This window comes from Chamaea fasciata, unplaced genomic scaffold (assembly GCF_029207755.1).
Source record: "Chamaea fasciata isolate MVZ Bird 193981 ecotype frontalis unplaced genomic scaffold, bChaFas1.0.hap1 SCAF_4, whole genome shotgun sequence".
Lineage (NCBI taxonomy): Eukaryota > Metazoa > Chordata > Aves > Passeriformes > Sylviidae > Chamaea > Chamaea fasciata.
The window spans coordinates 72,439,129-72,463,862 of NW_027094089.1; the positions used below are offsets into that span (position 1 = coordinate 72,439,129).

At 40.0% G+C, this 24,734-nt stretch overlaps 1 protein-coding gene across 4 annotated transcripts in view; it reads left to right on the forward strand.

Annotated features, from left to right (window-relative positions):
* SSBP2 (single stranded DNA binding protein 2) overlaps window positions 1-24,734 on the forward strand; it is a 137,607-nt gene that overhangs the window by 23,825 nt on the left and 89,048 nt on the right. For all 4 annotated transcript variants that reach the window (XM_066181951.1, XM_066181952.1, XM_066181953.1 and 1 more), the window contains exons 2-4: window positions 9,273-9,345; window positions 13,388-13,449; window positions 15,129-15,213. In XM_066181951.1, the coding sequence (XP_066038048.1) occupies window positions 9,273-9,345; window positions 13,388-13,449; window positions 15,129-15,213 (220 nt within the window). The remainder of the gene's footprint in view (window positions 1-9,272; window positions 9,346-13,387; window positions 13,450-15,128; window positions 15,214-24,734) is intronic.

Sequence of the window (24,734 nt, forward strand, 5' to 3'; positions counted from 1 at the left end):
GTCATCCTAAAACCTGTCCGTGCCCAGTCAAAATCTCCCGTTTGCTTGTTTGCCTGCTGCAGAAATTGCATCTTGACAACATAACATTGACTTATATCCAGTATTTCCTGCCCTGCCTGCCTATGAAGTTATCCATGAAGTCAACTTAATAACTGAATCCAGTGTGGATTAGAGTATTCTAGTAACCCATACTTAAGAAAATAGAGAAATTTCTATTTTCCCCTATAAAATGTAAGGTAATGCTTACTTTAACTGAATATGTCCTGAACAGAAATGCTGCTTATAACTTTCAGGAGCATAACTACCAGTATGAGTTGGGTCCTGCACATGGTAGAACTGGGGTCTTTTGGATGCATATGCCCTTTAAGTTTTGATTTAGCAATAAGTGCACAGCCAGAGATTGTGTGACAAATGGTTTGGCTGTTTTCCCTGTTTCATGTACAAGCAAATACAAGACTGTGTTAGTTCTTCTACCAAACATCAGCTGTCAGTGCAGAATCAAATACTTCCCATCCCTTTTCTTTCATATCTGGTTTCTTCCTTTCAAACACTGCTAGCCAGTGGTAGCAATCTGGAGAGCTAGCATTCAAATTTTCTAGACTGATAGTCAAACATTTGATAGTAGAAATACAGTACTGCAAGGTTTTATTAGTGCTGAGGGTTTATTTAAGTTTTGGGGTTTCTAATGTGTGGATGAACTCTTTGTGAGCCTGATTTTCAAATATCTTCCTCCTGTTGCTGGGATTCATTATTTGGAAAGTATTTTTACTATAAAAAAACTGTGGGAGGATATGGAAAACCAAGTACTATGGGTTTTTTTATGACCTGCATTTCAAAAGGAAGGTGTTTCTGGTAACTTCCAGTTCAGGGTCTTAGCAAATGTCTGTAAAGTTGTAAAATACACATATTTAGGTATTAGACCATCCTCTGGGCAATCTGAGAGGACTGGAGGCTCAGCAAAGTCATCATGAGTGAGATGTAGCTCAGGTTGGGTGCTTCAGTTTATCTGGAGATGTTGCTAGGTGGAAACACTGAGAAATCCAGGGTCTTGGCTGATCCTTCCGGGCCATGGTCCAGTCTGGGGGAACAGCAAGAGACTCCCTCCAGGTCCCTCTGTCAGCAAGGGATGGGCACGAGGAGCAGGCAAGGGTATAGATCCTTGGAGCAGGGTGTCTGGATGTGAGAGAGCTCTGCAGGTGAGAGCTCAGCCAGATGTGTGTGACCCCTGCAGGTGAGAGCTCAGCCAGATATGTGGGGACTCTGCAGGCAGGTATGGGTCTGGCCAGAGCAGGCTGTGTGCAGCTGTCCTGTGGGATTTCTCCTCAAACTGCAGTGATTTGAGGAGAAATCTGTGCTTCAAGCATTGCACCTTCAGTTCAGGTGTGCTGAGAACCTCCACAGGTGTGTTTGCACTCACACACAGACACCTTCTGCTGTCTGGGGTGGCTGCTGTTTTGTTTTTGTTTTGTAGGGAAATGCCTTGAGTTCCTCCACTTCAGTCCCCAGTGCAGAATTTGCCACCCAGCACAAGTGGCAGTCTGAAAGCCAAGGGTGGTGGTTTGTTCTCAGGAACAGCATCACAGCTCCCCATTTTTGGGGGGAAACTTAATGGTTCAGACAGAGGCTTAGTTGTCATCTACTGATCCAAATACTTGAATGGTGTTGTTACATGACTTTACTTTCTTCATTGTTGCTGCAGTCTTGGATTACTGATGAATTTTTGGATGCAGCCAGTGTAACCTCTTACTATTTTCTATTTCTCTTCTATTGATATTTACCATCAGTTTTTAAAATTTAGCTTGAAGCACCCGAACCTTGTATTGTACTTCCTTTCTCCAAGATACCTGTTTTTCTGAAGAAACTCTCTCCATCAATTCTCTGAATTTCTTTGGCTTTTGAGGTCTGATAGCTTCACTCTGTTCTTTTCAGAACTTACTCTCTCCAGAAGAAAGTTTTACTGCTTCATAATAAGTCATAAAAATTACTTTCCCCCATTACTTTTTAGGTAGATACTCAGGAAATTTCATCTAGTGTGTCACCATCCCATATGATTCCCCTAAAATTCATGAGGTGACTCGTTACTGTCTCTTCAGAGCGTCCTACCGAGCTCTAAGTGCAGAGTTTGCATTTAACAGAGTCTGAACACATAAGTGGAACATGCAGTGAGTAGGGGGAATGGCACAGTCTGTATTTAACATCTGCATCTGGGTTTAACCAGGATCTGCTGTAAAAGAGGAATAAACTCTTTTGCCCAACATTATTGATGACACTTAGAAGGGAGACTGGCAGTCCAACCCTAAATATCCTGAGATTATTTGGACAGGATATTAAATGTACACTCTCTGACAAAGGCTGGGAAAGCTACTAGCAAAACCATGGGTACCTTGTAGCAGCCCAATACTCAGAAACACTGATTTCTTTCTATGGATGAAAATCAAATTAGGTGCTGTTTGCTTGGTGAGACTGTTGGACACTGCATATCCAGTCAGTGCTGATCCAGCTCATCCCTGGGGAGCTGCTCTATGCATTCCTGCTCCCTCCTCCTCCTCAGCCTTCTACAGGGGATGTTGTAGGCAGTGTTTTCTACTCAGAGCAAGCAGCTGCTTCAGGAACAGCTGTAATATTTTAACATGTCATATACCAATCAGTAATTCTGTGATTTTAAAGCTTTAAAAATTGCAGTTTGGTGAAGTCTCTGCTTTACCCTCTGATGGTGATTCTCTCATGCCAGCTCTGTGCTGCTGCTTTGCTTACTGCCAGGGCATGGCATTAAACTCATTAAATGCAGCAAATTATATAGCAGGGACAAAATGCTATGTAAAAACCCATTACTATCCCATTGAAAGCTGCAGGGAAGACAAGGTTATCACCTTGACTATCAGGAAGAGGTGGAATCTCAAGTATTTTTGTAAAAGTTTCAGCTTACACTTTAAAATGTATTTTGTCAGGTAACTATTTTTAGCTGCCATTTAGAATATTTTGTAATTATGGTAAGTTGTGTAGTTTATATGGGTTAAGCCCAAGAAACTACTTAGAGGCTACCTTTAAAAATCCTTATATTTTCATAGAATGTGTTACTTTTTTTCCCTAAACATGGACTAGGAAGCCTGTGAAACTACTGGAAATCTTGAGGAATATATGTGCCAAACATAGGTGTAAAAATGACAGTTTTTTGTTTCAAATTCTGAAGGTGTCTTGGTTTAGATAGACAGGTATCTGCCAGGGAGGGTTGGAGTCTCCCTTAAAATGTAAGCCCCTCCCACCCTTTTCCAAATTATCATAAATTTGCAATTAAAAGGCTGTCAGGCAAAGATTTTGGGAATAGGTATAGCAGTTCTTTACTAGGGATATAAAATTACAGATGTTGTAGTACAGAAGAATAAGCAAACAAATAAACAAACAAGAAATCCTAGAAAACCCTGACAGAGTCAGAAATACAACCTGACACCCTGTTGGTCAGGGTGTTGGAAGCAGTCCAAAGTAAGCCCTCCTGGAGTGGCAGATGTGGTTCTGTTGGAGTAGAGATGGTCCCGTTGAAGAAAAAGGGTCCAGTCTTCCTCCAGGGATCCGGTGGAAAAACTGGATACCTAGTGGGACTGTGGCTCCTTTTTATCTAGGTTAAGATGGTTTGGCTCCTCCTCCCTGTGTGGAGCAGCTTACAATAGAGCACTGTAATGTGTCATGTCATTGATGAGCTCTTAATGGTCCACTAGCTGAAGACATTCCCATGGAAGCAGTGAAACAATGAAGAGAGATAAGTAGCACTCCACCATCTGATAAGTGACACTGACCCATTTGGGCAAAGATAAGCAATTCTGCTCCACCCAGATGGAATAAAATAATATGCTCTTTACAAAACCCATGACAGAAGGTCATCAAGAAACCTTGCCTTTTATGAAGTATTTGGAAACTGATGGAAATTGTCCCATTCAAGATGAAGCCTTCAGAAGAATGTTTTGATTCTGCAGTAGTTTGGGTCTGTAGTACTTTCTATGAGCTGAGACCTGAGACAAAAAATGAATATGAAATTCATCCAGAGTCAGATAAAAGCAACATGGGGGATGCTGCCGAGTGACAGCACAAACCAAGGCATCCTTAGCAGATAAAAATATGTAAAGCCATGCAATTAAGAGCCTGTGGGAGAGACTGCAGACGCTACCAAGGCACACATCTCTGATCTTTCCCGTAAGATCAATGCATACCAAATACCTGTTCAGTGTTTAGTTACACACTGGTGTTCAACTTAACATGTGGTTGGTAATGGCTGTGCCAGTGCTTGAAGTCTGCAGGAGTTTGAGTAACAAGAGCGTGTGAAATTAGGACACACACACACAAAAAAGTGAGCTGCAAGTATGTGGGTGAACTGAAAAACCCTGCTGTTGTTAATGGTGTTGTCAGGGCAGTAACCAAGGGGAGGGTGGCCTCACTTCAGGAGGCAAATTTTTGGGGACATCTTGCAAGGGGTCGAGTGGAAAAGAGACGAGAGGTGGGTCTGCCTGCCCAGAGCTGTGCTATGTGAAGGCTTTTCCTGTCTCTGAAACTGGGGTGAACAAGGAGAAGGATCAGCTTATTTGGGAGGTACCACCAGCCTCATGTAAAGTCCCCATTCCTCACAGCACTCGGTGCAAGCCCTGTGTGCTTGGATGAATGCAAAGAAAGTGTTTTCTCCTATGTGGAGAGAGAGGGAGAAATACCTGGATGTGAATCATGTTGAACACACTTTCACGCCAGCTGTGTTTGCAGGGCAGTGCAGGAGCTGTCAGGACACTTCAGTGCCTGGCAAAGATTGAGGTTCGCCCCCAGGACTATTTCCTTGACTGGCGGTTGGGTTCCATTCAATGCCTGGGCATTCCTAAGAGCACCACTCAAACTGCTGGTGGGACACAGAGCATTCACAGTGACACAGATCGCGTCTTGAGCTGGCAGAGGGAGCAGTACAGTGGCCTGAGTGAAGCCTCTTGGCAAGGGTAGCCTGCTGGCTCAGGCTGAACAACCCAAAATGTCAATGACATGTGGGATATGGAGGTGACCCTGGGGAGGCTGCTTGTGCTGGGGGGGTGGTGCAGGGGAATCCCTGCAGCCTTGAGGTCCATCATGGAGCTGCGTAAGCACAGGGAAAAGGCTTCATGGACTTCTCAGGTAGTGCTTGAATTTGATCCAAAACCATGGTTTATCTGATCTCTTGTCCAGTCCTCTCTCAGGTGAATGGTTGACAGCAAAGTGAATCACCTAAATCTCAGGTGAGATGAGTAGGAAAAAGATTATATATATATATACACACAAAAAAATATGTATCAAAAATATATAAAAAAATACTTATGAACAAATTATATTACCATATAAATATGCTAAAAACAGGGGTAGAGAAGCAGGGAAAAATGACTGTCAGTGTGACCAAAAAGATCAGAAAGGGTGGTTTGGCATATTAAATAAACTTCCTTAGAAGGATTGTTTACCAGTGTTTGTTGAAACTTCAGCTCACCTCCAGGAGCTTTGGAGCAGGTTTTTAAGTACTGGATTGATAGATTCAAGAAAATTTGTTCAGAAAACGCCCAGTTAAAACATGTGCTATGGTTCAGTGCTACTTGCTCTTGTTTTAGAGAATGAGATTTGTAATTTGGATGTGCGATGAGTGAGATTCCTAGGATTTGAAATGAAATATGGATTTGAACTGAAGCCTGTAAACATTCTTGAAAACAACAGAAAAGCTACTTCTCCTTATAGTTCAGAGTAGTAATTTAGGAATACATGAGATCTTATGAAACATGGAGAGTAACATTTAAGATCTTTTCTATGAAGTTGCTTTTCATTTTTGATTCACTCAAATTTACAGTTATGTATGGATATTGATTTTCTAGTTATTTAATTACTGTTTTAAACCTACCAAACGTTCAATGGATGGTGTGCCATATGCTAAACTCTCCATATATGAAGAGTTTTCAAAAAATTACAGTTTAACAATCTAAAAATGCTATAAATATATCTTGGTGATGCTCAGATCTGGAACATTCCCATTATAGATGCTTTATTTTTTTACATCCAGCATCAGATGTTAGCAGCATAATGGCTCTTGGTGACGGAGGAAGTGGTGGGAACACTTGTGTGATGTGCAGTCTTAGTCTTTTGATTTGGAATTGGGTGAGTTCACCATGTTTTAGTCAATGGAAATACTGCTGAAAGGCTTGAGTTGTAACTTCTCATTAAGCTAATTGCATCTCCCCATCTTTAAAATGTAGGAATGTAATTTCCACTGTGCAGTTAGAGGGATTACTGTTTATTTCCTGGTAATATTCTGATAAATGCTTGACTTGAACCACTTAAATGGTTCTTTTCTGTGGAATTCAGTAGCTTCTTGTGGGATGTAAGAATGCCTTGTCCAATTAGAGTAGGAACTTCAGGCAAAGTGCACCAGGTTAGCAACATGAGTCAGCCAGTAACCTTTTTTGTTTGTTAATGGAGTGAATGTATCATCAGGGTACAGATGAATGTGTTCTCTTAATTGCCTTGGCAGGGAGGGGGGAGCTCTGGCCTGTGTCATGTCTTTAGCAGAAATTACTGCAGCATTGTCATAAATTGATTGGAAATATTTTTTCCTCACGTTACTCATGGGATGTCAACAAGTATGCAAATGTGAAAATTCAACATATGTCTGCTTGCTGCTTCTGCACGGTTTCTCACACCAGTTTAATGAGTAAAAACTGTTTTTTTAAAATGTCACTTCAAACTCAAGTCTTTTTGGTGTTGAAGACCACCTCACTAATACTTTCTTAGTCTTGTGCCAGGATGTGAAATAGTTGGTTTTTTTACTCCCTTGAGCTGTAGCCTGGTTTTTGTCTTCTGTTCCTCTCCTGTCGTTATAGTTTATGTATTTGGTATTCCTTGTTGTTACACAGTGTTGCACCTTTTTGGGAGTCTCTACTGTCTTTGCCCAGAGCCTCAGTTTCCCATTGATCTTTCAGCTGTGACACAGTGAAACATTAGTATCTCTCTTTTGATCTCTGCAGCGAATGCATTTATTTCGGAATGAACCCATAACATTGTTACATTCTGTAAAGACTTCCTGACAGCACGATAACAAGGGCTGGGGCGTACAGACCTAGTAAGATCGATGGGTGTGCTGTGCTCCCGTCCCACATCTGTTGGCTAGAGGTGGTCCCAGCTGTTCTGGCACAACCCTTGTCAGCCTGGGGTTTAGCACAGCTGGATCAATCTGGAAGCCTAAAGCCTGGCTATTCTTTTACTGAAATCTGCCATGTTTACCCTCCACACATTCATTAAACATTATTTCATTGCACTGCTGGTTAGTTTAGCCCACGAGGTAACAGCATTTACACAGAGCTGGAGATGTTAACAGTCATACTTAATTTGCACATTCTTTGTGTTTAGGTCAAAAGTTTTAGGGTTGTCTTTTTGTTGCAGTGTTGAAATATCTTGTGTTTTTGGAGCAGGGGCAGTGGGGACAGGCAGGGATGTTGGGCTGTGCTGGAGCACACTGCAGGTACCACAGAATTCTGAGAGGAGGCACAAAATCTCTCTGGGCATTAAAGTCTTGAGCTGACAGTGGGGGCATCAAGGTGCCCTGTATGCCAAAGCTTTCAGTCGATGGCAGACTCATGGGGATGCTGTAACCCCCCACAGCAAACCTGGGAGTTGTGTTGTTTCACTTTCCTTCACAGGGCAGGAAGATGTGGTCACACAGACCCTTTTATCTGGACTGCAGGCTTCATGTTCAAATAAGAACAAGAAAGGGACTCTCATAAGACGAATGAGGTGCTTTAAAGCATTACTAGATATTCAGGATGTATTGGCTGTGGCAGAAAAGCATTTCTTCTCTGTCTTTTACATCTGTCGTAGATTTAGTCTACAACATTTATTGCTTAAAATTTTGCATGGTAGTTGAACTGGGAGGAATTAAGCCAACTCTTAAGAGTTCCTCTCTCCCTACAGTACTTATAGAGTTCAAACTAAAACTAGTAACAAATTATATAGATTTCATTTGAGAAAAAATGTACATCTTTGCTTTTGAAGTTGGACAGAGTAAAGTAATATGTGCATGTATTACATGTGCAAAGTACAAACAATTAGTGAAAACCATTTTTGGGGAAGGCCTTTCTGAGATTTTAAAATTTCATACTTGATAGGTCACTGCAATAATTACTGCTCCATCAGAGTCATGATGACAGTGATCACACAGGTCACCCTATGGCATGGGGTTTTGAACAGGAAGACAGATCCTGTCCCTCTCCTCTTTGTGTAGTTATCTACAGGTTTTTTGGAAATGGATAGTAAGAATGTTTCAAATTAGAATAGCTGTATATGACTAGGTGCATTCAAATGCATTTTACTTCTTAGAAACAGTGGAAGTAGCAAATACGAAAGATCTCCTCCTTCTCCTTCTCCTTCTCCTTCTCCTTCTCCTTCTCCTTCTCCTTCTCCTTCTCCTTCTCCTTCTCCTTCTCCTTCTCCTTCTCCTTCTCCTTCTCCTTCTCCTTCTCCTTCTCCTTCTCCTTCTCCTTCTCCTTCTCCTTCTCCTTCTCCTTCTCCTTCTCCTTCTCCTTCTCCTTCTCCTTCTCCTTCTCCTTCTCCTTCTCCTTCTCCTTCTCCTTCTCCTTCTCCTTCTGGAAACCCTGGAGGCTCACAGACAGACAAACAGGAGGCTCTGGGGAGTCAACTGGAGCTATGACAGTCGTTTGTAGCTCTGCTGCCACCAGAGCCCAGGTCTGGATGAATCTCAGTATCCGTTTTCTCTTTGCTGCAGAGCTGTGGTTGTTTGGCTGTTCTGTGCATCAAGGCTGCCATCCCTTCTCCTGATGCAGCCTGAAGTTTCCATGTTCTTTGGAAAAACCACAGGGCAGTTTTTCAAGTGTGCCAACAGCTTGACACATTCCACGTTTAAAACATTGACCTGGAAAAGCAATCATGCTTTTGATCCTATATGAATATATTGTATTTACAGTAAGCATGCTCCCTCAGAGCAGCACAGGGTCACTTGTTAGCTCACTGGGCACTTGTCCAAATATTAAAAATGTTGACATTAAGTAATTTGGGGGCTTAATAATGTTTTAATTAATGACTATTTAAACACCTCTGGTCAGATTGTCCTACATGTCTAGTTGAAAAATTCTGGTAGAGTTAATAGATTTGGCACATTCAGTACATTGTGGTTTGTGGAAGATAGTGGGGCATACCTCAAGCTTGTGATAATCCTTTACTTTTGAAGAAGAGGAGCAAACAAATGCACAATACTAAATATTGTCCTGTTTGTTTTTCAGATTAGCGCTGTACGTATATGAATATCTGCTCCATGTAGGAGCACAGAAATCAGCCCAGACATTTTTATCAGAGGTGAGTTTTTTGGGGTTTTTTTTTTACTTCTGAGGCCTGCAAGTGAAATAAATATGATTTGGTCTGGAATAAAAGCAGTGAGAACCTTGGGTATCAGTTCACCTTAATCCACTGTTCCTGATGCTCTGGAGCCCAGTTTGCCATGTCATTTTACAAGATTTTGTGTAACTATTTTTGCTGTGGTTTGTTATCCCCATTCTACACTGGGGAAGATTAATCTATTTTCTCTAATAAGTGGGCATGTTGGAGAACACTTCAATGGTACTCAGTTTTGATGACCTTTTAACTTACTATTGATATCTCCAATTGTGAATGATGGGCCCTTCTAAATGTATTTTATATCCCACTGTCATACACTATCAGTTCTCCTCTGAAGCACTGCTCATCTCTCTCTGCTCTCACCATGCTTTTAACCACTTCACTTCTTTTCATCTGTTAAATCAATGGTGGCCACAACCACTTCGGTCCTGCTTTTTTAAACATTTGCAACTGCTAATGGAATTTTTACCTTTACACAGTAGTTTTGGGGGTTTTTAAAGACCTTTTTTTAACACTTTGTGTGCATCTTTTGAAGTTTGAAGTAAATTATATCTCCTCAGCATTTTATTTTTGTCCTAGGATACAAATGTTTGCTGAACACATTGAAGTCTTCTGGGTTTATTATTCTTTTTAATCTTTGACAAGAACATATAAGATAATAAAAACAACAACAATAACAACAATGGTAATAACAATAGTGTAGTAGTAGTAATAATAGGAATAGAAAGCAGAAGTTGGGAAAAAATAGGCAAGATATTGTCCTAGGAAAATTTGCTGCTTTAATTGATCCTCCTCCAAAAGCTAATAAAATTATTATGCTGGTGATGACATTTTGGAGATGGGAGAGGGAAAAATGAAAATCTGGAGAGTTGTTTGTGATGTTTACACAAAACTGACAAAGCAGAGATAAGGAAAAAGGATAGAATTGTAGTAGGATCAGTTTTTGTTTATAGTAAAGCATGTTTTTGACAATTGTTTTATCTCTGTGTTAAAGCATTGGAAAAGTAAGCAATAAAATAATGTAGGGTATCATCTTGGCTTTTCCAAAACAGCTATCATTTGTAAATAAGGTATTGCACAAGGTAAATTTTGTTTATCTTTGTTTTTATGGTGTATTTGTGAAATGAACATTTGGCAGAAGCATAGCTTGTATGACACCTGGATTTCCTGAAAACATTGAATACAGTGTCTTGAAACTTAGCTTTTAAAACTAATTCAGTCTTGAGTTACAGAGGAGCTCTTAGGTCTAAACAATGAAACTTAAGGATATATGAAATGTTCAAAATTAAGACTTGTACTCATCAAGAGATGGTCAACCCCGGTCAGGGACAATTAGTAGTGCATAGAGTGGGTATGAGGTATGAGCTGTGAGTTTACTTCCCTCACTAACTAGCAGTGCAGCAGTACTGACAGTTCTTGTGAATAATCCTGTGACTGCTATGTTGGATGGTCTATCAGTTTAGGTGGGTTTCATTTTAAAGTTAAACAGTTCAGAGTAACTCTGAAGCTGAGTGTTGGGGATTAAAACAAAAGCACACAGAAATTGTCTGAGCTGTAGGGCAACTAGTGGTGTCTAAAGGTTAAGAGCCCTCTCTGACAGATCTGCCAGGGACTGTGGCTCAGAGGAATGAAACCAAATTAAAGGCAAATAGAAGTTGGATATCCATGAATCCACTGTGATGCTCTATAACTTAGGGATGGTTGTCCTGAACATCCCAGTGTTTTTGTCATGCTTTGTGTCTAGTTTGACTTTTGTATGCTTCCCTTGAAGAGCTGATCGTTATCCCATGTATTTTCTATCCTGGAAGTCAGATTCCAGGATTGGATTCCTTGAATCATTGCATTAGCCTGGCTAGACCAGGTTGGTGGGCATTTCCCAGTTAATCATTCCCTGGCTATGAGCTTTACCAGTATACTTGACAGTGAAAACTTTTATTCTATAAATAACAATTCTTGGTAAGTCCCATTGATCAGACACACCACATCTGCTGTGTTAGACACAGGTATGGATATTTTGAAAAAAACAAAACAAAAATCCTTGAAAAGAGTCCCAAACTTCCACATTCCCTTCAATTTCCTTCTCCCAATCAGTTTCTCAAGATGGCGTATGTCCCAGGACCCACAAAAGACCTGAACTGGGTAATTTCCTCACCAGGCCCTGCTTTGAAGGAAACAATCACTGCTTAGACATAATGTGGGTGTTCTTTACAGAGTTATTTTTTACTCCTAAGTGAATGATATTTCTGCTTCAGGAGCCCCTTTTTCATTGTGGTTGTACAATGCATCTCTTCATTATGTTATTTTGAACCTTCTCAGAGGTACTGTGTGTTCCTGATTATTAATACAAGTCTTTCCGAGACATTCCCTAGGGCACATGAGGAACAGCTGTGCCTCAGAGAAGTGTATTTGAAGAGTATGTAGTACCTTTGTAGTGGCTTTGGCTTTCAAATGTTCATCATATTTTTCTGCCAGCACTTAAGCAGGAACTTAGTAAAATATGTTTTTTGTGTATTAACTACAGTGTGAGGAATGTTGGTTTTCATTCTGCCAGCTTTACCAAATCAAGTGATAGTGGCTCAAGGTTATCTTTTATAAACAATTTAAAAAAAAATTATTTTTTAATAGTTGTGTTTATATAATATATCAAAATTGCATTAGGTTTCTTCATGTTTGAGATTTTATATATGGATTTTCATGTAAGTCCAAACAACATTTTTAGGTGTATGGGCTTCATATTCTGCTATTGACAAAACTTGTTTGTGTTTAAATTTCCTAAGAATTGGATGTGGAAATTGTGTGAATTGAGAATCTTAAGCCTCTTTGAAAAATGCCAGCCTTAGGAAGGCCCCATGCAGTATGAACACTATATCTACCTTCGTTATTCAGCTTTAATGTATTTTTACATATATGTATATGGATCTATCTATTTAATTCCTTTCATATTAAGGCTGTTTAAACATTTAATTAAAATAACCTTCTTATTGTCTGCCATTGCTTCTGTCTCTAGAGAAAAATATGGTTTGTGCTTTTAACAACTCCTTTTTTAACAGAGTTTGACAGGAAATGATGCTGTGTGTTTTTGTAACTGAAGGAGTTTGCAGTGCACACAGTGCCTTAGATGCACCAAGTTCTAAGATGAGACATTCGTCTGGACAGTGTTAGGTGGGCTTTATTATAGCCCAAACTATTTAATTTTGGAGTTAAGGATAAGTTACTGACTGGCATTGAAAAGGTGGTTGTGTGATTATAGTTAAGGTACAACATTTGGGAAGTTTTGCAGAGAGACAGATGCAGTTGCTGTGATGGTGTTGTCTGATGGGTTCCCTGATCAACAACAAAAGTTTGAATTCAGGAGTGAGAGTTCTTAAACTGCATTTCCTCTGAAAACAGCATCAAAGAAACCCAGTTTCCTCGGTGGGAAGGAAGTCCCAGGCAGTCCAGGTGTTGAGGAGAGCTTTGTCAGCAGAGGAAGGCAAGCCTGAGTAGCTGTACATTTTCCCTGGGTGGTGGGAGCTGGGCTATGGCAGTGGTGCTGCCTTGCTTTCGCCACATTACCTGTGACTGAAGCACTCCTTGGGGATTATAAAACTCTGCTGGCCCTGGCTGCGGGGGGAAGAGTGCCACCTGCTGAATCCACAGCATCAGTCCTGTACAAATGGGAAAAGATTGCAGCTTTTAAGGGTACTTTATAATCACTTTTTAAATCATGCATTTTTTGACCTTAAAATAATACACAGTATGTCCAGAATTTTAAAAACCCCAAAGAATAAAACTTTGATTCTAAACTATGCTTCCCTAGCATAGGAAGAGCTAATTTTAAGTATCAGTTATATCAATAAATGTAAAAACGTAAGTAAATATGGCATCCAAATTGATGACCGTAAAGCATCTCATAACCATGTAATCTTCTCTTCCTGATCCTTTTTCTATCTGAATTATATAATGCTTTTTAGTCACAATGATCACAAGAATGTACACCTGTGTTTTTATTATTTTGTTTTAGATAAGATGGGAAAAAAACATCACACTGGGGGAGCCCCCTGGATTCTTGCATTCCTGGTGGTGGTAAGTACCAGTTTTCTTCTCCTCTGATTTTTTTTTAGAATGTGTTGATGATGGCCAGTTCCAGCTGCTGGAGGCAAGAAATTCAGGTGAACACTGTAAAAAGAACAAGAGGACCAGGATTAAGAAGCATTCTCCTGTTAAGGAATACCATAACAGAAAATTAGGTACAGGAAAATTAGGTACAGAAAAGGAAATAGCAGAAAAACATACTGGATATTGGATACAGAAAAAAAGAAATCGTGCATAATACATTGATAAGAAAGAAGGTAGCCGGGCTTTCCTTCTTCACCACCTTCTAGCACATTTTGCAGCTAAGGACTCATTCTGTGTATCATAAATACTTGCATTTGGAAAGAAAATGCAGTAAATACAGAGACTCTGTGTAGATGTGAGCTTGCTCAGTCTGCAGTCCATAGCTGTGTGTGTAGAATTCCCCGGGGGAGAAGGGGGCTCACAGGCACTGCTGTGTAGCTGTGGTGTTTATTCATTATTTTAATATATCCAACAAGCCTGTGTTTGAAGGAATGCAGAAGTGCAGAGAATATGCCCAACTGTCAGGAGTACAAGAATTCACAGGTTTTGAAATGATCCCATTTGAACCCAAGTGATTTGCAAGCTGCATGAGAAATGGGGTATCCTTCTTTGACCATTCTTTCACAGCTTTTGCTGTGTGATGGAAGCCTCGAAAGAAAGTGTCCCTTTTATCTCTAATGTCTGCATTATCCTTAATTTTGATTGTCTGCAGCAGAGTGCTCAAATTGTCCATATATCCCTATTATGGCATTGGATTAAGTTGTAGAGGATTAAGTCTAAATCAGCAAAAAACTGCTATGAAACTCCAACAAATTTTATTATCAAATGTTATATTAAGTCATTCCAGCATACACACAGTTTCATTCCAGAAATTTTGTGGTAGAACTGATTGGTATATAACTCTAGTTGAAGGAGTTTGTGGGGGAAGACCAATGGGATGATGTCCCATAATACCCTTCCTTTCACTCTTTATGACCTAAGAACATGCCCGTGCATTTTCTGTGCTTGCCCAGGCACCAGATCCCCAGGAAGCTTTGCTTTAAACACAGGACTGGATGTTTGTCCACAGAAGCTGTGGCAGCCCCATCCCTGGAAGTGTCCAAGGCCAGGTTGGACAGGGCTCGGAGTAACCTGGGATAGTGGAAAGTGGTGGGGGCTGGTTGGGCTCTAAATCTTTCCAATTCAAGTAATTCTGTGATTTCATGAACCTTGACCATGAAAGGATTCCCAGTTTTCTCTCTAGTTTCTTTCTTTCCATATTGTTACGAATTCGTTCCTTCCCATGCTTTATGGAAGTCATTTGAGCAGTTGCCAGAGAGATAAGAGTAAATGCACAGTAATACTCATTGTATTCGTATATACGAATACTTGTTGTATTCGTATATATTAGACCAGATTCTTGGTCTGTAATGGAGTGGTATTAAAGGAGTACAGCACTGCTTGCCTCAGAAATCAGATGAAAGGACTTGGTTCCTCACAGATGATTTACAAATCTAAATTCTTCCTTAGAGGTGAGTGTTCCTATCCTTTGGAGAGAAAGTGACATTTCTGTGTAGGAACATCCATGTTGGGTGTGTGTGTGCCATGAAGTACACATGAACATCACAGTAACACCCTCACCATCCCCGTAACCTCTTCCCTTGCAGTGTGTTCTGGGATCTCTACTGTGCAGCTCCAGAAAGACGAGAAACATGTGAACACTCGAGTGAAGCAAAAGCCTTTCATGACTACGTAAGTGTTGTGTGTCTTTACCATGGCTTCATTAATTGCATGTATAAATGTGATGGAGAAGTATTTCTGCACTGCAGTGGCTCAGAAACACAGGGTGGTCATATGTAACTCACAGTTTTTTGGGGATGCCTTAGAATTAGGAGTTCCTAATTCTTTAATTGCCAGCCCAATATGGGTGACTCCTGGAAGCTGTCCCAGAGATCAAGGTGCTGTCCCACGTGTTAATGCTGAATAAAGAGTGTTCTTCTGTCCCCCATGCTGTGGACACATGAGGCTGGTCACAAAGGCACAGGACAGATGGAAGCATGGGTGTGACCTACCCAAACATCTGTGCTCTGTCAGTGCTAAAGAAAAGACCATTCTGTAGATGAAGTTGATCTCTGGCTTCTGTCAGGACCACCCTGGCTGGAACTAGGGTGGTTCATATATTTTTGTATCCTGAAGTAGCCTGAAGATTTTTCATCCTAATAAACAATCAAGCATCAAAAAATAAGTTAAATGCAAAATCAGCAAGACAGCAGGAGGAATAAAGGGCAGAAGTTTCATGACAGTTTTTGTTGCCTTTGAGACTTAGTTCAAAACACAACAGGGAGGGTCTTGGGTGAAAGTAGTTCTCACAATCAACGGTGAAACTTTTTTCCTTGAGTCTTTTCTAGGTCTGTCTCACAAATAATGTCTATTTGCTGCCAAAAAATATTTCTACAGATAAAACCGGAATTAGACTGCCCTAGCCCAGTGTCTTACAAACACAGATCAGGAACAGCAGAAATGATTCAGCAAAGTGACCATTTTCCATTTTCTCTTGTCAAAATCTGGTAATGGCTTGGCATCCTACAATGTGTGAGCTAATAGTGATCTTGCCTTATTTGCAGTAAACAGCACCTTGGACTGTGAATGCACCACCAGCACAGTCAGAGATATCCAGCATCTTTCACCAATGTCTCCTTAACACCCCGTAGTGGTGGTTTAATTGTGAGGGTGGCTGGTTAAGAGGCTTGGACAATGTCGCACAGTCATGTCCAGGCTACACTGACCACTAAACGTAATTAATAGATGAATAGATAATTATCAGAGAGAGGAGCAAAATTTAGGGACATTCTGTACCCACAGAGTTGTTAACGTCAGCCAACTTAGTAAGGCACATTCCTCAAATTAAAAATAAAATGTCTCTTGCAAGTACAATAGCTGTGGTCATTTTGTCCTAATCTATTTTAAATATAAAATTGTTGGAAAAATAGGACATTTAGCTATTAGTATTAACTACTTAGTATTTTGATTCCTTGTTATTAGAGGAAAGTTTTATTCACCACTGAAGGAGCAGTTGTCACAGGAATAATGTAAGACCGTGAGGAATCACATTAGAGTTTTAAATCTGGGGAGATCCAAAGCACAACGGTTGACTTCAGTGGAGGACATTGTGTTCTCAAAATAAAGTGTATGTAACAAAAGCCAAAAATCTGAAAAATGTAAATATTGTTGTGAAACAAAATTGTGAAACAACACAATCAGCAAGAGGAAATTTTCAGTGAAAAAGCATTTGGAGTCTAAAAGGAGTCCCCAAACATTTAAGCTCAGGAGATTTTAACTGATTAGTAAGTTCACTATTGAATGTAAATTTAGAGGTATTCTAAGAATCTGAGTAGGTGAATCAAAGTAGTTAGAAACTTCCTTTAGCATGTTCCGTTAGCATTTCTAATTTCTAGAGGCCTTGGAATATTACATGGCCTTCTTGCTCAGTTCCATCTTCATTTATGATGTGTACTGTCATAATTCAAGAAAAGTGAGAAAATGCAGGTTCTGTGTGTCCTACAATTCTGTGATTGAATATTTAACTTATTGTATAAAGTTGTGTTTGAGGAAGAAAAGATAAAATCATAGTATTCTATTTGCACATCGAGACAGGATGAACACTTATTTTATAAACAATTTGATTAATTTTAGAAATTAATTCACCTGGTGTTTGTAAAACCCATTCTCTCAATATTTTAAGGTGGCAGGAAAAGCTTTGCATTGTTTTTGTCACAACTGGGACATTCATTTAATCCCTCACAAGACTCACAATGCTCCTTGTTATCACTTAGGTTTTGCTTAGGACAGTCTTCATCATGGTTTTTGTGTCTGATATTTTAAGGTAGCATTGTAAACTCATGTCAAAGAACAAGAAAATGGTATTAGGATACAGCCAAGCAGTTCTCACAGCAGAGGAAGATGAACATGTATTAAGTGAAATCCTGATCTACACAGTGTCTTGCGATTGACTGTGGAAGGGTCAAAATCCCAGCATCAGTGGGGACCATCAAAAGCTACTGCTGGATTCTGGCTCCTGCCAAGGCTGAGGGGGCTGGTAAATCAAAACTCTGCTCCCATGTTGCAGGTCAAGTAGTAGAGCATTTGTAGCTGTTCTGTCATATCTGAAAACTGTTATTGTACATACAAAGCAGTACAGAAGGCTTGTTTATTAATTCATACAAGCAATTCAGAATTTTTTATTAGGCATGTGTTCCACTTGACCTAAGAAAAACCGTTCCTGCTGAAGGGGCGCGTGGTCTGGCTGCTGCAGACATGGCAGCTGTAGCTGAGTGGGCTGTGTTTGGATAGGAAATAATCTTGTCTTTGCTTTTGTTAGAAAGAGAGAGAGAGAGGGAAAGAGAAAGGCTTAGGAATGCTTGATGGAGGAGGAAAGCACTTGCAGATGATTTAATGATTTGGAAATATTGCTGCCTCACTTGGCGTAGCTCCGAGTCAGGCTGGAACACACAGGTTGACTCATAAAATGAATACAGAGGAAGACTGAGTTTAACTTTACTTATAAGTTTTACATTATCTAAACTGCAACTGTAAGATTAATGCTGTTTGATTTCTCTCCTCCTTCAGACAGTGCATTGTCGCTTGTAGCGCTACAATGCTCATTTACTAAAAATCTACCAAATAGAAAAGCAAAGCCCTATTCTGGCTTTATAAGAAGATTTTCCATGCTCATCCTGAGTTTAAGATTTGCAGCTTCCCTGTGTTTAAAATAAATGATATGTTTATTTTCTGTCAAGATTTGCCACTGGATATGTTTTCTTTTGAGTGAATAAGGTTCTGAACTGATTACGTACGTTTTTATAATTTCTTTTAGGTTTGAAAAGATGCATGTCATGAATGTGCATGTGCTGGATCAGGGAGATAGGTCCTGGCCTGGAAGTTTTGAGATATATGATGTAGAATTGGAAATTGTTTCAGGTAACTCAGGAAAGAAACCTGTTGCTTTGTCACCCATCCTGTTAATACTGCAGGCATTTCAGTAGGAGTAGCTTCACTTGAAGCAGAAAGATCCCCGTGATTATTTTCTGGGTACCTGTTACTTTACTTTTTCCTGGAGGAAAACCTCTGCACACTTTGAAGTCTTGTGAGAAATCAGGTACATGGATGGTCTGAGGCAAAATTCAGTCTTCAGTGTAGAATGGTTTGTTTTTTCGCAGTATCCTGAGGAGATCTCTTCACCTCTCTAGTTAAGAGCTCATTTTTCCACATTTTGAGATCTGCTGAGAGAAGCAAATTCCAACATGCATCTCTTTCTATTTCTTTCCAAGCTGAAAACTGGGTGCAAAAGGGGAAATAAAACCTGGATTTTTAGCAGCACCCCTTCCTCTGGTGGCCACAAATCACCGTCTTGGTCTTCCTTGGCCATTCAACCCCATCTCTGGGTTTAAAAGGGTGGTACCTGAAAATCCTTCCTTACAAGATGATTTCTGTACATAGCAGTTAAGATATTTTTACTGTCCAGAAATTCCTATGCTCCTGTTATCTCACGTTCCTGGCATTGGAAGTTTTTCCATGTGGTGCTGGTGCAAAGAAGGGCTTCACTGTTTCTCACACATAGCTGTATTAAAATCTTGATTATTTTACAGGTAAGGTTTGGTAAGTTCTTCTCCTCAGCTCTTTGAAAGATCACTTGTGGTATGGGCAAAGGTGTCTGGTTTGTGTTTGTGTCTCCCAGAAGAATTCCATGTAATGCACAGGGTAACAAGCCGGAGACACTCCTTGCCCCAGGGTCTGAAAAGCCTCATGAGCTGGACCCACATGTCCTCTGCTCTGTTGGCACAGTTCAGTGCTGAGCTCTGTCACCAAGAGTTGTAGAGTGTACCAAAGACAGTGCTGTCATCGGTTTTGTCCAGATTATTCCTTTTAAAGGTCATAAGTATAGAAATAAAATTCTCCTAGATGTTACTGAGTGGAGTGTTTTGGCATTTGAGATGGCTGATCACTCTGTGCACCTCTCTTCAGAAAAGTTTGGTCTCTGCATTTATTTCTATGTTTTATGGGGAGAGAAATTACTACTTTCTTCTCTGGACCCATTTTCCTTCAGTAGAGCTAAGAGGCGCTTGTACACTCTAAATGCCCCAAGTCCCCTTAATTAATCATTATCAGTACTCAGTATTTGAGGTGTTATGAAAACTTTTATGTCTGTTTTGGACTACAGATTACTATGAAAAGCCTGTGAGACTTCTCCCACAAGGACCGTTTGGTTTTTGGCTTCATTAAACTGCTGTCCTCCTTCTCTGCCTTTTGTGCATCAGGGATGAAGGAACTTGTTTTCATTCTTGATTGCCTGACCCATCTCTTGCTACTGCGACCTTCTGTAGGCAGCCTAGCTAGGGCAGCATTTGTTTCTAGGCTTATTCCTGAAAATGGAGTTCTAGGTCTGGTTTTCAGCTATCAGTTTCTGTGGAGAATGCATGTTAAACTCCTTCTGCTTAAAACAGAAATTAAGAAAAAAAAACTCCCCATCATCCTCGTCCTCCCATAGAAGGGCAAAAGATGATATGTTGTCCTGCCTTGCTCCAGGGCTTTTGTACCAGAGGCAACGCTGGAGATCTGATTTACATGTTAATTCCTTACCCAGATTCCAGAAAGTTATGGAAGGCCGTTTGTATGTTTACTGATCATCACTAAGTCAGTGATTTCACCCTCAGAATATGTTCTTCAGACAATTAATTAGTCTACTCTGTTGATGCTTCCTGTGTCCAGGTGGAGAACAGGTTATTTCTTAAAAGTAGAAGAAATTTATTAAGTGGCTGTATCATTCTTTTTGTAGTTAATAGGGAAGTGAAAAGCATTTCCTCTCGTACATTCATAGTTAAAATTGTATTCTTTCCTTCTCTGTAAGTAGCATTCATATTTAATTTTGAATGAAATAGCTTTCTTTACTGCTCATTTCATTATGTAGAGATCATGTCTCACACTGTTCAGGTATATGTGCAGTAAAATGTGTTCTTAGATATGGAAGCCAGAAGAAATCCAAGAATTTGTATTTGCTTTGAAATTACATACCTGAAAACATTGAGTAAAACCATATGGTTGAAGATTGCACAACAATAAACAAATAATGAACCATATTTTTTTGCAGAACACTGTTCGGTATAATCTCACAAGGTGGTGCATCCTTGACTTCCTTGTGTGCGCAGCCAAAAATGCTGTGAATGTGAAAAACTGGAGAAATGTTTAGAATTCTTGCCCTTGGTGTAGGAGCACTGTTTTGTCAGCATGGAGGCCAGTGCTTACTGGGAGATTTGGGGAGGACAGTGTGGGTCTCTACCCGAAGGCCTTACATAGAATTTACACAGATGAGCTGGGCTGCTTCAGTCTCCCAGCTCCTTAATTTTATTGTTCAGTAGCTGTTCCTTAATGCAACTGTTGTGGAAAGGATTAGTTAAAAGCATGCTCTACTCTCAAAGTCTGCAAACAACATTGGCTGGTATCAGATGTTTATAAGTGAATATCAGAATGTTCCACTGGATCTCCAAGAGTATGAAACTTTTTGTTGGTTCACCAGAAATTTTTTGAAGTTGAGCAATTGGTACTTCCCTTGGATTGCAGAGACGCCTTTTGCAGGAAAATCAGGATTAATTTCCTGCTTCCTGCTAAGAAATCCCCCAGTTGAATTCTTGTTCTCACATTTTCACGAGGAGAAAAGATGTGCTTGTTCTGCTCATCCTCCTTCATCATTTCTTCCCATAAATTAGGCGAAAATATAATGCTTGTATTAGAACTGCTCTATGTCACAAATGTTAATTGTAAGCTCTGATAGAAAAATGTGTTGCTTCTTACATCCAACATAATTTTTCTCTTTATAGAGGTAATTTCCAGGTAATTTTGTGCATTGCTTCTCTTTTAATGTGAGAACTCAGCCACTTGTTTTAGAGAGAACAAGCAGCATTTCCTCCCCAAAATTCCAATTGCTCTGCTTTGAGTGAATATTTAATTTCCTTGGAATTTAGAAGTAAAATGGTTAATTAGTTTGAGCTCAGTGTAAGCCTCGGACAGGATAAGGAACCTGCATTTCCCCAAAGGTAATTTAACTCCTCTTTCATGGTTCCCAGAGGGAGGCAGTGGACATTTTTCTTTTTCTTCTTTTCTAACAACCATTTTAGCTTCACTTTCATTGAAAACAATGGGAGATCACAGCCATTTTAGTGAGAGCAGGCTTTGGGAACATTCTGTGTGAAAAAAAGTATTTATTAAGAGTGGAGCACCAAAAAGATTTATATACACTGTATGCAGGACCATGTCAAATTTATGAAATTGGATAAAATTTGGTTTTCTTTTGCTTGAAGGAGAGGAGGGGGATGTGAAGGCTCAGGAAGTTAAGGGAGAAGTGAGTAGTTGAAGGGATAATGTGGAGTTCACTGGGTGAGTTAGAGGTTGAAAGGCAAAGGGAAGTGACTGGAATGCTCAGGTTGCTTCACAGCCTTCTAGAGTAAGTTTGTTTTTTTTCTTTAATGTTGGTAGACAGACTGTTAACTTACTAGATACTTTAGTTCATGATAGGTGTCTCCATGGATTTATTTCTCTGCATTCTGAAGTCAGGGGTTTCTTTATAATTAAAACAAAGCTGAGGTCCACCTGCTCCTAATTTGGGACATGTGTCATTGCCTGGAAGAAGGCTCCACAGGAAATTTCTGACCAGCTCAATGGAAGTCCCAGGGTACTGCAATATATTTTCCTGTGTGGTTGTCCTGGTGAACAACTGTTAACTTCAGCCATTTCTCAGAGTAATGTTGTTAAATGTATCCTGTGTAAAATGTCTTGCAATTGAATGAACTCTGTTCATTCAAATTTTAATTTTTTCATTTTCTATAATGGATTATTTATGCTACTATAGTGAAAGCTGTATTACAGTTTAAATTTTAAACTTTATCATTTGGATGGACTTAAAATCGAGGTTTCAGAGGAGAGAGGATATTTTTGTTTTACAAGTGAAAGCACTTATGCATATACACACATCATGGGGTGTGTTTAATAATCTAATAATTCAATACAGAAGTGTAAACCTTATAGATTTTAGACATTGCCTCAAAAGTTGTAGAAGCTTTGTTTATTTTGATTTTATTTCACCTTTAAGATTGAGAAGATACAGCCTACTGTAAGTTTAAGTAGTTTTGAGAAATGCCCTGTTTCCAAACTTTTGTTTTACTACTTGTATTTAAAAATACAAGTACATTTTATCACTGTTGACATACAGATCATCCTTACTCATGGCAAAGTGCACACAGTATGTTCTTACTGCACTCCAGAACATCACTAAAGGAGGTCAAGTTGTAGCTTAATAACACTGGGAATGTTAAATGGACTAACTCTGAATTTAGGGTTGGAGATTTTCTGGCATTAATATTTAACACTGATTGTACATAATGCCTTTCATCAATAGAATGCTGCACAAACATTTGATCAATCGGAAGCAAGTGCTGGGTCAAGCCTTGCCAGGGCCCGCTGCCTCCACACACTCTCCTCCCCCTCGTGCTCTTCCTCCTGATGGTTCATCTTCCATACCAGGATCCTTCCTGATTCTTCTGGTTCAGGGGTCTGCACTGAGCAGTCCCACTTTAGCTGGTCGGATCTCCTTGGACTGAGGACAAAGGTGTTTTCTGGCTCTTGCACTGATACCGTTTCGGTTTTTGCTGGGTTTTTTTTTCTATGTTCTCTGTATTCTTTGCACATACATTGGTAGCTGTGTAGCCTGTTGTATTAGTGACTATTTTTCCCCGAAATTTTCCATGCCCTTTCCCTAGGCAGAAGGACAAAACAAATTCCAATACTCCAAGCCCCAGAGGGTACAAGGCCCCAGTGCTCTCTTAGTTTTTCCTGGCCGCTAGGGTTAAAAACAGCTCTTTGAGATGCTTTTCATGGACAAAGTACCAAGGAATGGCTCCAAAGACGGGGCTTGACCTGGTGGAGGGAATTCCATCACCACTTGTTCCCCTAATTGGTGCTTTTTATCACTTATAGTAATTTCCTAAAACCTGAAAAATTTAGTCAACCCCTGTGGGGGTGGGCTTTTGTGGACATCTTTCCGGAACTGCCCCTGAAAGCCTTCAAATAAAGAGCCATATTACCTTACCCTCTTATATTACATCCTTCCTAAAATTATCTTGAGTTTTATTTCCAGGTTGGGAAAAAAGCAACAACGAAGCTGACTCTGGTGTGTGGCCGTTCCTCTGCCTGCACCAGGTTAAGCACAACTGCACTGATGAGAAGCATTTTCCTTTTTCTGTTTGTCTGGGCTGGAGGCACTTCACCTAAATGCAATCTTCTTTAGCCTCATGAAAAGCAAAAGTGAAAGTGAGAGTCTTATGTCTGCACAGTATGCCAAACACAGATTTTGTTATCAGGTCGACTGCTCTGTTAATATGTCTAAGTGACTCATTTCAGACTTGCTTAGCACATTTCTGGAAAATCCAAGGACTTACAACTTCCATCTGCTCTCTAATATGATGAAAGATGAATCCTGAAGATCACAAATTGCAGGAGACGTGCAGCTCTTAATAAGAACAGCTGAACAGCAAATGCCTTATGAGAGGTGGTGAAAAGTGAAGTAATGAGGAGGAAAGGCAGGGAGGTCTCTGGAGGGAACATGGATATCCATGGCTGACTAGAACTGTCACATCCAAACACCACACTAAATATGAGATGCACATTACATAACACGAGTCACAGATAATGGTCTTTTTGAATTTTCTGCGGAATTAAGGCCTCAGTGTTACAGGCACTCGTGTTTACATGGGTCCTTGGGCCTGCACAGAATGTGGTGCTTCGGAACAAATGTGCAGCTCCACAGATTGGGATACATTTAGAGGAAAGCTTGGAAATCTTGTTTCTTATTTTGAGATCTCTGCATTCTAAACATGATAATAACCACTGAAAACAGTAAACCTGCAGTGTATACAGATAAACAAAATACAACATTTCATCTCCATCTTCTCCCCCCTAGAGAAAAGTAGAGGTTGTGGCATAATCAAGGAGAATAAAAAATATTAAACTTGACTTAAGGTGAAAGTCTGCACTGCACTTTGTTCTTGTAGCCTGTTTTATTGTGACCCCTCCTTAACTAAAGTGTACATTTCCAAAGTGCTGTCACAGCAACATCCACAGACTGGATTTATGCCACTTAGGGAGGATACCTGTAACAAAATTCAGATGCAGCAGACTCTATCCCATCAGAGGCTCATTTACCCAAGAAAGTAGTTCTGTGCATAATT